Source organism: Harpegnathos saltator, unplaced genomic scaffold (genome assembly GCF_003227715.2).
Source record: "Harpegnathos saltator strain DR-91 unplaced genomic scaffold, Hsal_v8.6 scaffold146, whole genome shotgun sequence".
NCBI lineage: Eukaryota > Metazoa > Arthropoda > Insecta > Hymenoptera > Formicidae > Harpegnathos > Harpegnathos saltator.
Genome location: NW_020229924.1, coordinates 53,254 through 67,469, shown reverse-complemented (window position 1 = coordinate 67,469; position 14,216 = coordinate 53,254). Strand labels below are relative to the sequence as shown.

General features: G+C 47.0%; 1 protein-coding gene across 1 annotated transcript; it reads right to left on the bottom strand.

Moving 5' to 3' along the window:
• Window positions 1-1,686: 1,686 nt before the first annotated feature.
• Window positions 1,687-3,854, bottom strand: LOC112590789 (golgin subfamily A member 6-like protein 1). Its single transcript, XM_025308259.1, has 3 exons — window positions 3,819-3,854; window positions 3,125-3,247; window positions 1,687-2,778 (listed from the first exon to the last, which is right to left on the bottom strand). The coding sequence occupies exons 1-3, from the start codon at window positions 3,852-3,854 to the stop codon at window positions 1,687-1,689; spliced, it is 1,251 nt and encodes a 416-aa protein (XP_025164044.1).
• Window positions 3,855-14,216: the final 10,362 nt, after the last annotated feature.

Below are 14,216 nucleotides of genomic sequence, written 5' to 3'. Positions count from 1 at the left end.
GGGAGGTAGGGCCGTTTCTTGAATATGCTTCTGCCCCCGGATCCGGGCCTTCGCCCCGCGTCCCTGGGGAGTGGGGGGGGGCAGGCTACCCGGGCGCTCGCAAGCCCGAGTAGTTGTTCCTCAACCACCGCTCTCCCTATCCACTCCCCCGCGCCGTCCAACCGGGAAGGGGAAACACACGGTGCCAGCCAGTTGGCTGAAACACCGCTGGCCACTAAAGGCCCGCTTCAACCGTTCCCGGCGGACGAGGCGTCGTCTTGTGATGTTTGGCGACCAGGTGTGCCACCCACCACCACCTGGTTGCCCCAGCGTATGGAGGGCTGGTTGGGGTCCAGGTTCCCTGCCTTGGACCCCACCCTCCTCCCTGGCGTCTACTTGTGAGGGGAATATTTATCCCCCCTCGCAGGCGCCAGGGCCTCTCACCCGAGGAGTTATGAGGGTCCTATAGGGGTACCCTCCTCCTCGGGTGGGCGGAAGAGGGAGGACCTTATGGGGGTGGTACTGGGCTGGTGGAGCGGGCGGCTGTTCGGCCCTTTTTCCCCTCATGCCCGATTTCTCAGACACGGAGGTTCACTGAGGAAGGGGTAAGTCTCCCTCCTCCATTTCCCCACCGACCCAATTATTTATTGTCTGATCCTGGCCTCCAGGTTCAGACAGCTCTCCTTCCCGTGTCATCCCCCCTCTCTCGCCCGGCGCGAGGACGGGGGGAGAATCATGGGGGGAACACCACCCCTACGTGTTCCCTCGTTGGGGGGGGCGATCGCAACGACGCACAAGGCGCCTATTATCGCCCTCACTATTTTGGATCGCCAGTTTACAGAATGGCCCGGCCATCCTGTGACTGGCGTTCCATCCTTTCTCCTCACACATCACGCACCTGACCGGTGCTTGGCACCCCTGCGCGATGTGCCCATCCCGACCACACCTGTAACATAACCCTCTGCGGTCAACCGCAGAGGTACACTTATCCCAGGTGTGGCCGGTCTCCCAACATTTGTGGCACTGAAGCGGCCTGGCCGCCAGCAGTATAATGCCAGCGACAGACCACCCCAGTACCACCTTCCCCTTCCTGGCCGCTGTGATAGCAGCAGTCAGGGGAAGACGAGCCCATACCGCGCCATTTCCTCCTGGTTCCCACTTAAGGGGGCCAAGTTGTATCGCGCCTTCCTCGCAGTCTGCGCAGTTTGCCAAGGCAATCCTCATTTCTTCGGGGGAGGCTGACTCATCAAAGTCCACGAGTCTAACCTCCCCCTTCTGCGCTGGGCGAGTAATCCTCGCCTCTGGGATTATCTCCCTCATCTTCTCCGTTAGTCGGTCCGCCTTTGCGCCTCCAGGTCCAGGATCCCTGACTCGGACCCGTAACGCTCCATCCGCGCTCCTTCCCACGTTCACTCCAGGGATCCCCAGGTCCTTCAAATTTATCCCTCTCGCCTTCCTAAGGGCATCCGCATAGGATCCCCCTTGCCCTAATCTAACCGCCACTGCTGCCGTAGTCGGCAACCGTGGCCATCTCCCTCTTTCCGTCGACATGGGAGGCGTCGAACGAATCTCCTCCACCTCCCTATTTCTTCTCAGTTGCACTTCCTCTTCAGGTCTCACCCTCTGATTTACCCTCTTTCTTGTTAAGTTCCTTCCATCTTCCTTGTCTCCTCTTTCTTTTCTTTTCCTGCTTCCTATCACTGCCGTCTATTCCATATTTTGAACTTCTTCTTCCCTTTCCTTTCCTGCATCCTTTCCTCTCCTGGTAATGTTTTCCTCTTCCGTCTGTACTGATTCTTCCTTTCTCGATACCTCCACCTGTACCGCTTTCTCCTCCCCACATACTTCCACTTGTGTGGAGGTTGTGTTCTTTTCTACTTCCATTCTGTTATCGTTTTCCTTCTCTTCATTATTCATTATTTCTTGCAACTCTTGTAATTCTTTTATCTTTCCTTCCAAATGTTTTATCCTTTGTTTTTGTTCAATATTTTCCTTTTTCCCCTCTGTTATTACATCTCTCCATATTTCCAATGTCTCCTTTTTTTTCCCTATTTCTTGCACTTCCAGCACTTCCACTTTCTCCTCTTCATTTTCCCTGGTTCTCCTCTCCACCTCAAGGTTTTCTTCCATTTCTTTCATTTCCGTCTCCATTTCTTCTTTCATTTCCATCATTTTCTTCTCCATTTCTTCTATTTCCCCTCCCAACCTTTCCAGTTCTTTAATCTTCTCTTCATTTCCTTCTAGGACCTTCTGTCTCTCCTTAATCTTTTCTTCTGTTACCCTTTCTTTCTCTCTTGCCTGCTTCAATTCTTCCAGCGCTTCCTTGGACCTGGCTATGTTCCACGCGCACCTCCTATGCACCTCTCTGCCGCAATTCACCAGTCTCCTTACGTCCTTCGCGCTGGTGAGAAGGTCTAGAAGGAGAAATTTCTTCCCTTTCGGTATGCCTCGATTCCGCTCCAGCTCCTCTGCCTGTGCATCTATATATTCCTCCCAGGAATCCCATACTTCCTCCGAATAAGGGAGGTCCGCATGAAAGTTGAGACCTTTCACCTCTTTCCTCTTTGGAGTGATCCTCAATTCTTCCACCTCTTTACGAACTCGTTCTAAGAACAAGTACTTCTTGTTCCCTCCCTCAGAGGAGCTACATTTTCCCGACCCTACCTCTCTCTTTCTTTTCAGGAACTCAGCCATTTTGGATACATCCCATGCTCCCCCAGCGGCTCGACCGAGCGGGCATGCCCGCACCAGCAAGGATAAATCCCTACTGGTGTCCCCGAGTTCCCCCGGGGAGCCGGTCTATACTTCGGGCTCAGGGAAAAGACCATCCTGAGCACTGGGTTCCCGCCCCCTACTCCCGCCCTGACCCCCATTGCTGGGAGCCAGGCCGGTTTCGGGGGTCCCCGGCCTCCGACCACCGTGGCACCGCTGGGGGCGCAGCCACGCGGGAGGCCCCGTGGGAGGAGGTAAGTCACCTGTGTCGCAACCCACAGGGACCCCTCCCCTACGGCGGCCAGCGTGATGTCGCCGCCCAGGGAATGGGTTTTGGGTGTTGCGATCCCTATTCCCTGGGCTCACCCCGGGGGCCCCGGCCCCGACCTCGGAATCTGTCCGAGCGGCCCGGAGCCCCCCCCACCCCGGGTACCGTGGGGGTTTCAAACCCCACGGTGTGCAGACCCGGGTGTGGCCCGTCCCTTCGGGCTACCGGAGCACCGGTGCACAATGCCCTTAGGGACGGTCTCCCCAGGGTGGGGTCCTGTTCCTCTGACTGCCGGAACACCGGTGTGCAATGTCATAGGAGTGGGGTCCCCACCCTTAATACTCCATCCAAAAATCGGTCCAGCGGAGAGGAAGCCGCCCCCTTCAGCTGCTGGAACACTAGCGTGCAATGCTTCCAGGGACAACCGACTCCTCCCACTGGACTCATACGGCCTTCCCAGATTGCTCTGGGTCGGCTACTTTCCTGGGTTGGACGCTCTTAGTCTGGCCCCTCAGTACAGACCACTCCGGCATGGTAGAACCTGCCAGGGGTCGAAACCCCCGCCAGCACAGCTCTGTACATCATCGGGGCACGCAAGCTCCCCCACCACGACAAGGTGGCGTCCATGGGGGAGAGGTGTGTGGGGGTCCTGAATGGGACCCCCTCGAAACCCCCCCTCGGTGAGAAACCGAGGGGGAAACTGCCGCACCCACCCCCCGGGGGTGGGTCTTCCCCCCAGGACTCCCTCCTCCTCCGTACCAGAACGGATTCGGGGGTCACACCCTGGGGGGAGGCTATCCCTCCTGGCGCGGTCAGGGGTGTTCCCGCAAGGGGTCGGCCTACCCCCGACCACTCCTACCTGGCCCATGGGTTCCGGTGCGGGGGCCTCTAGCATTGCGAGGCCACTACCGCACCGGCAGATCCCATGGGAATGGGTGGGGAGAGCTACCTTTGCTCATTACCTCCCCACTCCTCCCACCCCGCCTCCGCCAGGAGGGATACTGAGACCTCGACCTCCATTGTTTCTGCCTCAGTGACGCCCTTCGGCTTAACCGCCGAGGGAGGGTCCGGCGCCGTTGGAGCGGCCGTCGTTCCTCCCGCCGCTGGTCTTACCTGGTCAATCGACGGCGGAGGCTGAACACTATCAGCCTCCGTCGCCCCCACCCCTACCTCTTCGGCCTTACTTGGGCTTGGCAACGGTTTCCCGTCCCTATCCTTTGCGGCGACGCCGCCAGGAGGCTGCGGCCGAGCATCAGCCGCAGCCCCCCCACGTGCCGCCTTCTTTCTTTTTCTCTTCCTTCGGGGAGGGGCTCCTCCCCTTGGGGCAGCCCTGGGGACCGTCTTGCACGCTATCCCCCCCATTCAGTGGTCAGCCCTTTTTCTCTCATGGTGGCAAAGGGGGCACCGTACTGCCTCGGTGCACCCCTTTGCCACGTGACCGGCCCCTCCGCATCTAAAGCAGCGACCCGCCAGACCGAAATCGGTCTGGCAGATCGCTGCCATATGGCCGTAGCGTAGACAACGGTAGCACTGGAGGGGCCGGTCCTCCAGCACTCTTACACTCGCCCGCGTCCACCCCATGACGATTCCCCCCGCTGTCAGCATTTTTTGGGCCGGTGCCAACGGGCACCGAACCCATGCCGCCTCTAGCCCTCCAGACGATCTCCTAATCTCCTCGATCTGGAGACCGTCTGGAGGGCATCCCGAACTCTTAAGTATCGCGGCCCTCGATAAAATTGGGGTGACTGAGTCCTCCAAGCCGACGATGCGAAGCTCTTTTTCGTCGGCCTGGAGACCACAGCCTCCCCGTCCAGTGCGTCTTGCAGCTCCCTGGCCAGGCGGTCGGCTTTGTCCCGACCGTCCTGACCAGGGATCTCCAATAACACCCCTCATTCCTGGCGCGTTTTACTTTAAACGCAACAGGCTCCAGGCCGATCTCCTGGAGATCGACCCGGAGCCTGGCCTTTGCCATCACTTCATTGATGGAGGAACCCCCCGGCAACGCCGTAATAGTAACTACGGGGTTGCTCGGGGGGTTTCTCAACTGCGGTCTTTTTAGTGGGGGAGGGGTCCCTTCCTTGGGACCCCCTTCCCCGCTACCTTTCCTCCTTTGGTAGGAGGAGGTGCCACCTTCTTTGTGGCACCCCCTCCAACCGACTTGGAGGGTTCAACCCTCCCCTTCCCCCCCTTCCCTTTCTTTTTCTCCTTGCGAGTGGACATCACTGTCCACTCGCCCTCCCCTCCCACCCCAGTGACAGCCGGCTGTCCCCTGGGTGGGTGGAGGGGGGCGGCCCCGCTGCCCGCAACAGCTGCTGCTGGAGTGGTTAACCTCTCCAGCAGCCGTCCTATGCGGGCGATTTCTGACTTGAGGCCCCGGACCTGAATTTCCAGAGCCCCAAGTCGTCCATCAGGGCCGCCCTCCTCCGCCAACCTTTTATAATCAGAGAGAGCATCCTGTATATTCAGGATGCTCTCTCTGAATTCCTCGTTTAGGGCCTCCACGTGCCTCCCGTAGCCCTTGGCTGCCCTTATAGAGGGATCTACCCGAAGAGACCTCACATAGTCTATGCCATCTAAGGCCTCCTCGAGTAGATCCCTCCCCCTTTCCGCCTTCCGTGCGGGTCTCCTTACGGGCGGGAGACCCCACTGGTGGCGTGCGGTACCCTGCCCCTAGAGCTCCTCCCTCCCGCGCGTTTAAGAGAGGAGCTCCCCCAGCCGAGGGCTCTTCATCCTCGACTTGGGGAAACTCCTCCCCCGGGAAGAGTTCCACTCATTTTTGCGTGGCAGAATACTTGACCCCACCCGCACGGGGAGCCTCCCCCCCCTTCGGTGGGAACTAACGCCCCCGAGGGGAGGGAAATGCGCTTTCTCCTCCTGCCACGGTGGCGAGGCAGATTCCTCTGCTTCGCGCCTCCTCTTCTTCGCGCTTTTTGGACCGGCAAAGGCCGAGGGAGGGTCCATCCGACTCACACTCGGCCTCAACCGGTCCATGAGCGCCTCTCTTTTGGCGGTAACCAGTTCGGACAGCGCTCCCGCCTTGCACTCGCTACCTGGCCCGTCGCATGATGTCGACGGGGGGGGGGGGCCGGGACCGTACGCCCTCTCCCGCCGTGCCCCGGTTCCGAACACCGGGGCGCTTTTCTCCTTTGACGTCATTCTACCATAAATGCAGGGGTTTTACGTGCCTCTGCAACACGGGTGTGATTTCGGGGTTTTCCTTCCCCTAGACCGGTTGCCTGCCAAGGCTAACGAGCCTGCGCTGTAAGGTCCTTTGGGCCCCACGAATGAGACCCTCCAGATCCTGAATAAAACCTGGAGGCAGCTGCCCATCCAGGAGTATTATGGACGCTCTTAGTCTGGCCCCTCTGTACAGACCTCTCCGGCATGGTAGAACCTGCCAGGGGCCGAAGCCCCCGCCGGCACAGCTCTGTACATCATCAGGGCACGCAAGCCCCCCCACCACGACAAAGTGGCGCCCACAGGGGGGGTCCTGGACATAGTTCGACCTAACGAAACCTAACATAAGCTAAAGGGTTAGTTTAGATTAATTAAATTACCATATCTTCCTTCTTATTAATCTTTCTTATTAATTTTTCTAATTTTACAAACATGTGTAATATATATCAATATTTTTGTGAAAAATGTCAAGATGTAGAATCGAACGGACTTCAGTGGAAGACGATTTCAACAACGACGTCGTGGAAAGAAAAGAAAACAGAAATGAGAATCAACGACGTCGTCGACAAATTGAAAAAGAAACTAAAGTAATAAAAATGATTAATTCTATAAATCGTGTAATAGAATTTAATAATGTAGTTGAGGAAGAATGTATTGCGGACATTTTAAATCATGGTACAGAATTGATAAGTCAAAATGTTGGAAATTCTTCAAATATTTCATTGATAAATCAGCGACATATCGAATATCAAGTTAGTTACCGATCGCGGCAAAAGAAACAACCTCTTTTAAATATTAATAGTAGAACTGCATTAAAGGACGTAGTTGAATATTATATAGGTTCCATGGATGTATTTTGTATTCGTTGCTAAACATTTCGCAGCTGAAAAGATTTCTAATAAAGGAAATTCTTTTCATGATTGCTGTAATCATGGTGCAGTTTATCTCCAACCATTACCAGAATTACCAGATTTTTTGTGCTCTTTATTCAGTGGAAGTCATGCAAAATCAAACCAGTTCTTTAACCATATTCGTAGTTATAACAGTTCATTTTCTTTTGCATCATTTAACGCAAATCTGGTTAATTTTCAAAAAAGACGGCCTGATTCGTATTGCTTTAAAATACATGGCCAAATTTATTATCAAATTAATACAGCGTTATATGCTGGGCAAAATGAGAATCCAACTTACGGACAACTTTTATCGTTGATTCAAATGAAACAGTATATTATCGTTTTAAGGGTCTGCAGGAGCCAGAGACAAATCCAACGTTAACTTTGGAGGCCTCGTGCGGCGAGATCGCGAACCAACACCGTGCGCGCGAGCGCAAGAGCAAGAAGGTTGGGTTAAGTCAGTTTGACAAGGACGAACAATCGATCGCACTGTCCTTGTCTTACTCACTCGGGCATTTCGCCGGCCGATATACGGCGAGAAAATGCTTTTCAGGCTTTTGGGTGAGTGAGCCAAGCGTCGCAGCGACTCACGTGCAATACCATTTTACAAATTGACGTATTTTGTCTAGCTGACGTTATATATCACCACCAAATTATTATGGCATGTTCCTTATATTATTCCCGAGATCACCACAAAGCTAGATTTCGCAATCCGGCCGTCCAAAATGAAAAATAAATGAAGCGTCCGCCGTACCAAGCATCGCAGCGAATCACTCCAAAAATTATTTTACAAGATGCAAAATTTCGCCTCGTTGACGATATATACGATACGTATAATTGCTAAACTGTTACAGCATCTTCCTTGAATTATCCCTGAGGACCTTACACAGCTAGATTTTACAATCCGGCCGTGCAAAATTTATAATATATAAATAAAATATCAGCCGTACCTGGAATTGCAGCGAGTCAGGTGGAATACCATATTACAAGAAAAAATATTTTTCCGCGTTGCTGTCATATATCAGCACCAAATTGTTATAACATATTCCTCGATCTATCCCCGAGGTCTCTACAAAGCCAGATTTCGCAATCAGGCCGCCTAACATTTATCGTATATAAAAGACTGTACCGAGCATTGCATCATGTCACGTACAATACAATTTTGGAACATAAAAAATATTGCATCGTTAATGTAATATATCACCATCAAATTTCGGCCATATTCCTTGTATTATTTCTAACGTCACTATAAAGCAGGGTTTTGATTATTAACACATATATTGGTATTATAAGCGACTGTACGGGACAACAACAGGTAACTGTTAACTGTTAATTCCTACAAGTAACTGTAGGAACCATTAAAGTTGTTGTAATATTAGAAGTTTATTAATGAATTTATTTTTATTTCTTATATTTCAGGATCGATTTTGTAAATATATATATAGGATGCTAAATTTCAAACGCAACAGGTAAGAAATCTCAAAAATTATGAAAGATATTAAAAAAAGCTAAAACACGTTCCATCATTTCGAAGGGGAAATAAAATGGCATTATCAGTTTTTTATTTGGAAGGCGTTTTCAGAGTTGGTTGACTTAACTTAAGGTCAACTTAACTTTTTTAAGTCGGAAGCCCAATTTTTTATTATATCTTCTTTTTCTACCAATTAATTTGAACAACTTTCATCTGAAACATTTTATTTTTTAGAAATGTTTAAGGAAAACCTGGTAACTTTTTCAACATTTAACTTACGATATCTCGCTAACTATTCGTCGACAGAAAAAATAGTATTAGACTTTTTCACTTTATTTACTATCAAGAATATACTACTATAATAATGTCCTAACTTTTGTTAATGTAATAATTCTGAAATTTCCAAAGGTCTATAAGTTAACAAAAGTTAGGGCACTCTTATAATAATATATTCTTGATAGTAAATAAAGTAAAAAAGTCTAATAATATATTTTCTTTCGACGAATAGTTAGCGAGATATCGTAAGTTAAATGTTGGAAAAGTTACCAAGTTTTCTTTAAATATTAAATATTTCAGAAAATATTAGGCAAAGAAAAAAATGTTTCAGACAAAAGTTATTAAAATTAATTGGTAGAAAAAGAAAATATAATAAAAAATTAGGTTTTCCATTTTAAAAAATTAAGTTCCATTTAAAAAATTAAGTAATTCAACTGACCTTGAAAATGCCCTCCAAATAAAAAACTGATAATGCCATTCTGTTTCCCCTTCGAAATCATGGAACACATGTTTTATCTTTATTTAATATCTTTCATAGTTTTCGAGATTTTTTACCTGTTACGTTTGAAATTTAGCATCCTGTATACATATTTACAAAATCGGTCCTGAAATATAAGAAATAAAAATAAATTCATTAATGAACTTCTAATATTACAACAACTTTAATGGTTCCTAAAGTTACTTGTAGGAATTAACAGTTAACAGTTACCTGTTGTTGTCCCGTACAGTCGCTTATAATACCAATATATGTGTTAGTAATCAAAACCCTGCTTTATAGTGACGTTAGAAATAATACACGGAATACGGCCGAAATTTGATGGTGATATATTACATTAACGATGCAATATTTCTCATGTTCCAAAATTGTATTGTACGTGACATGATGCAATGCTCGGTACAGTCTTTTATATACGATAAATGTTAGGCGGCCTGATTGCGAAATCTGACTTTGTAAAGACCTCGGGGATAGATCGAGGAATATGTTATAACAATTTAGTGCTGATATATGACAGCAAAGAGGTAAAATATTTTTTCTTGTAACATGGTATTTCGCGGGACTCGCTGCGATGTTTCGTACGACACACGCTTCATTAATATATGATAAATTTTTGACAGCCGGAATTTAAAATCTGACTCTGTAGGGACCTCGATAATAGTTCAAGGAATATTCCATATCAATTCGGCGGTTATATATATATTATGCCAACAAGGCGGAATATCTCTTCTTGTGAAATTGTATTCGCGTAATCCGCCTTAACGCTTGATGCATCTTTATTTATTTATAATAAAAGTTAGACAGCCTGATTGCAAAATCTGGCTTTGTGAGGATCTTGAGAATAGTTTTAGAGATATGCTATAACAATATGTTGATGACATATTACATCAGTGAAGGAATATATCACATTTTGTACAATATGCTATTATACTTGATCCGCTCCGACGCTTCATACATCTTTATTTATCTATGATACATTTTTCATGGCCTGACTGCAAAATCTGTTTCTGGTTCTAGGTTTCTCGGGGACAGTTCAAAGAAGATGCTATAACAATTTGGCGGTGAAACATATCGTCAACGAAGTGAAATTTTGCATCTCCTACAATAATTTTTCGATTGATTCGCTCCAACGCCTGGTATGACAAGCATTTTATTTATTAGGTGCGCAACTAAGTTCCCGCTGTTTTTCAAGAGATGGCTCCAGTAGTAAGTGCTGGTCGATTGTGACATAACCAAAACGTCATGAACCAAGCTTAGACATATGGTAATCAAACTACTTTGACACATTAGTGATTTTGTTTTTGCGTCATATACTTTTGGTTGTGTGAAAATGTCTGATTTTGTGCCAAATAATCGTCATTTGCGAGAAGTGTTGCTTTTCTTCTTTCATTCGAAGAAAACGGCGGCTGAAGCGCATCGAGAACTTCAAAAAGTTTACGGAGATGCTGCTCTAAATGAAACAACGTGCCGTGATTGGTTCCGTCGCTTCAAAGACGGTGATTTCGATGTTGACGACCGTTCGCGTGAAGGAAGGCCAAAAACCTTCGAAGATGCTGAATTGGAGGCATTGCTCAATGAGGATCCGTGCCAAACGCAAAAAGAGCTTGCTTCAGCATTAGGAGTTACCCGCCAAGCCATTTCCAAGCGATTGTATGCGTTGGAAATGATTCAAAGACAAGGAACTTGGGTTCCTTATGATTTGAAGCCAAGAGACGTTGAGCGTCGTTTCTTCGCCTGTGAACAACTGCTCCAGCGGCAAAAAAGGAAGGGTTTTCTTCATCGCATCGTTACGGGTGATGAAAAATGGATTCATTACAGCAACCCAAAGAGAACAAAATCATGAGGACTGCCCGGTCATGCTTCTACGTCGTCAGCTCGGCCGAATATTCACGCTGCGAAGGTTTTGCTGTGTATTTGGTGGGACCAGGGCGGTGTTATTTATTATGAGCTGTTGAAACCGAACGAAACCATCACTGGGGAACGGTATCGAACTCAATTGATGCGATTGAGCCGAGCACTGCGCGAAAAACGGCCGCAATACGAGCAGAGGCACGAAAAAGTGATTCTACAGCATAACAACGCTCGGCCTCACGTTGCCAAATCCATTAAAACCTACTTAGAAACGTTCAAATGGGAAGTTCTACCCCACTCGCCATATTCCCCAGATATTGCGCCGTCCGATTATTACTTGTTCCGTTCGATGGCACATGGTCTGGCTAATCAGCAGTTCCGCTCATATGAAGACATCTCAAATGGCTTGATTCGTGGCCTTAAAAGACGAACACTTCTACCGTGACGGTATTCGAGCTCTGCTAGAAAGATAGGAAAAAGTTGTCGCCAGCGATGGGCAATATTTTGAATGATTCATTTGTAACCATTTTTTCACAATAAAGTTGCATTTTCATCAAAAAACAGCGAGAACTTAGTTGCGCACCTAATACATATTATAAATTTTTGACGACCGGATTGCAAGATCTGGCTCTGTAGGGATAGTTCAAGGAAGATACCATAATAATTTGGCGGTTATATGTATTGTCAACGAAGCAATATATTTGTTCTTGTAAAATTGTATTCCGCTTGATTCGCTGCGATATTTGGCGATATTACAGCTGACGCTTTAATTATATATAATAAATTGTTGACGGCCTGTTTGTAAAATCTAACTCTGTAGATATCTCGGGAATAGTTGTAGGAAGATGCTAAAACAAGTTCATGGTCATATATTACGTCAACAAACCAAAATATTGCTTCTTGTAAAATGGTATTCCACCTGACTCGCTGCAACTCCTGGTACGGCTGATGCTTTATTTATATACATTATAAATTTTGGACGGCCGGATTGCATAATCTAGCTGTGTAAAGTCCTCAGCGGTAGTTCAAGGAAGATACTATAACAGTTTAGCAATTACACATATCGTTAACGAGGCGAAATATCTCTTCTTGTGAAATTGTATTCGCGTGATCCGCCTTGACGCTTGGTGAATCTTTATTTATTTATGATAAAAGTTAGACAGTCTGATTGCGAAATTTGGCTTTGTAGAGACCTCGGAAATAGATCGAGAGATATGTTGTAACAATTTGGTGGTAATATATGAGTGCAACGAGGCAAAATATCTTTTCTTGTAACATGGTATTTCGTGAGACTCGTGATGTTTCGTACGACGCTCGCTTTATTAAAATATTATAAATTTTTGACGGCTGGATTGCAAAATCTGGCTCTGTAGGGACTTCGATAGTTCGATAGTCGAATAGTTCAAGGAATATTCCATATAAATTTGACGGTTACATATTGGGTGTGTGAATATGACTCGCTCTTTCCCAACAGATGTTGCTTTTAGTATTGTGAACGTGTACTAATAATTGGCAACACTTGTATTCGATAGTACTTCATGTCAACTTTCAAACGCACTACGTGAAATTTGGTTTAAGTGTAAGCAACAAGTGTTTAACCCTACTTGAAAATGTCGGTTTTCGTTCCAAACAAACATCATTTGCGGGAAGTATTACATTATGTTATTGCAAAGAGAAATGCAACGGAAACTTATCGTTTGCTTGTGGAGATGTACGGTAATCATGTTCCACCTAATACAACTTGTAAGGAATGGTTTCGACGATTTCAAAATAATGATTTTGGAACTGAGGACAGAGAACATGGGAAACCACCAAAAAATTTTGAAGATACTGATTTGGAAGCATTATTGACAGTAGATTGTTGCCAAACTCAATCCGAATTGGCTGTAGCATTAAATGTTGAACGGTCAACTGTTGCAAAACGTTTAAAAGCAATGGGAATGATTCAAAAAGTTGGTAACTGGGTTCCATATGATTTGAAAGAAAGGGACATCGAACGTCGAAAAACAATTTATGAAATGCTGCTTCAAAGACAGCAAAGAAAAAGATTTTTGCAGCGAATAGTCACGGGAGATGAAAACTGGATATATTATGAGAATCCTAAACGCCAAAAAGCTTGGGTGAAGCCAGGTGAACCCGGCCCATCACAGCCAAAGAGAAATATTCACTGTGCCAAGGTTATGCTCTGTATTTGGTGGGATCAGAGAGGTGTTGTATATTATGAGTTGCTCGAACTCTCTGAAACTATTAAGGGAGAAGTTTACCGACGATCACTAATGCGTTTGAAGCGAGCCATAGAAGTATTGGGTGAGTGCAAAAGTTCGTGCGGAGTTTCAATAGATGGAGTTATAAGCGTCGTAAAGTGTTGTCATTAATACTTCCATCTACATATTATATAACGTTGGAAAGGTGACGTCTTCAGCTGTTATTAAAAAAAAAATCATTTGTTTTCATACAAACTGCTTCGAGAAATATCACTTTAAAAATGAGTATTGATAAGGTGCATTTACGGCATGTTATGCTTTACGAGTTTCGGAAGGGAATAAACGTTGCCGCAGCCGTAAAAAACATTCAGGATGTTTATCAGGATGAAGCACCAGCTAAACGAACTGTGGAAAAATGGTTTGCTAAATTTCGGCGCGGAGAATTTAACCTTGAAGACGAGTCACGCTCTGGTCGACCTTCTGACATTGATGACGATGTTTTGCGTACTTTAGTGCTCAATAATTCGCGAATTTTAACAGAAGAAGTTGCTACAGCACTAAACGTTGACCGATCAACCGCTTTTCGGCGTTTAAAAAAGATGGGATTCGATTTGAAGCTCGATATATGGGTGCCCCATTTGCTGACCGAGAAGAACAAAATCAAGCGAATTTCTGCAGCCGTTTCTTTATTCGGGCGGCTCAATAACGAGTCGTTTTTGGTTCGACTAGTGACGGGCGATGAGAAATGGGTCCTCTACAACAATGTTCAGCGCAAACGGACATGGAAATAATCAGGTGAGCATGGTGACGCAATGCCAAAGGCCAGTTTGCACCCGATGAAGGTGATGCTCTCTGTTTGGTGGGATTGCAAGGGCATAATCTATTTCGA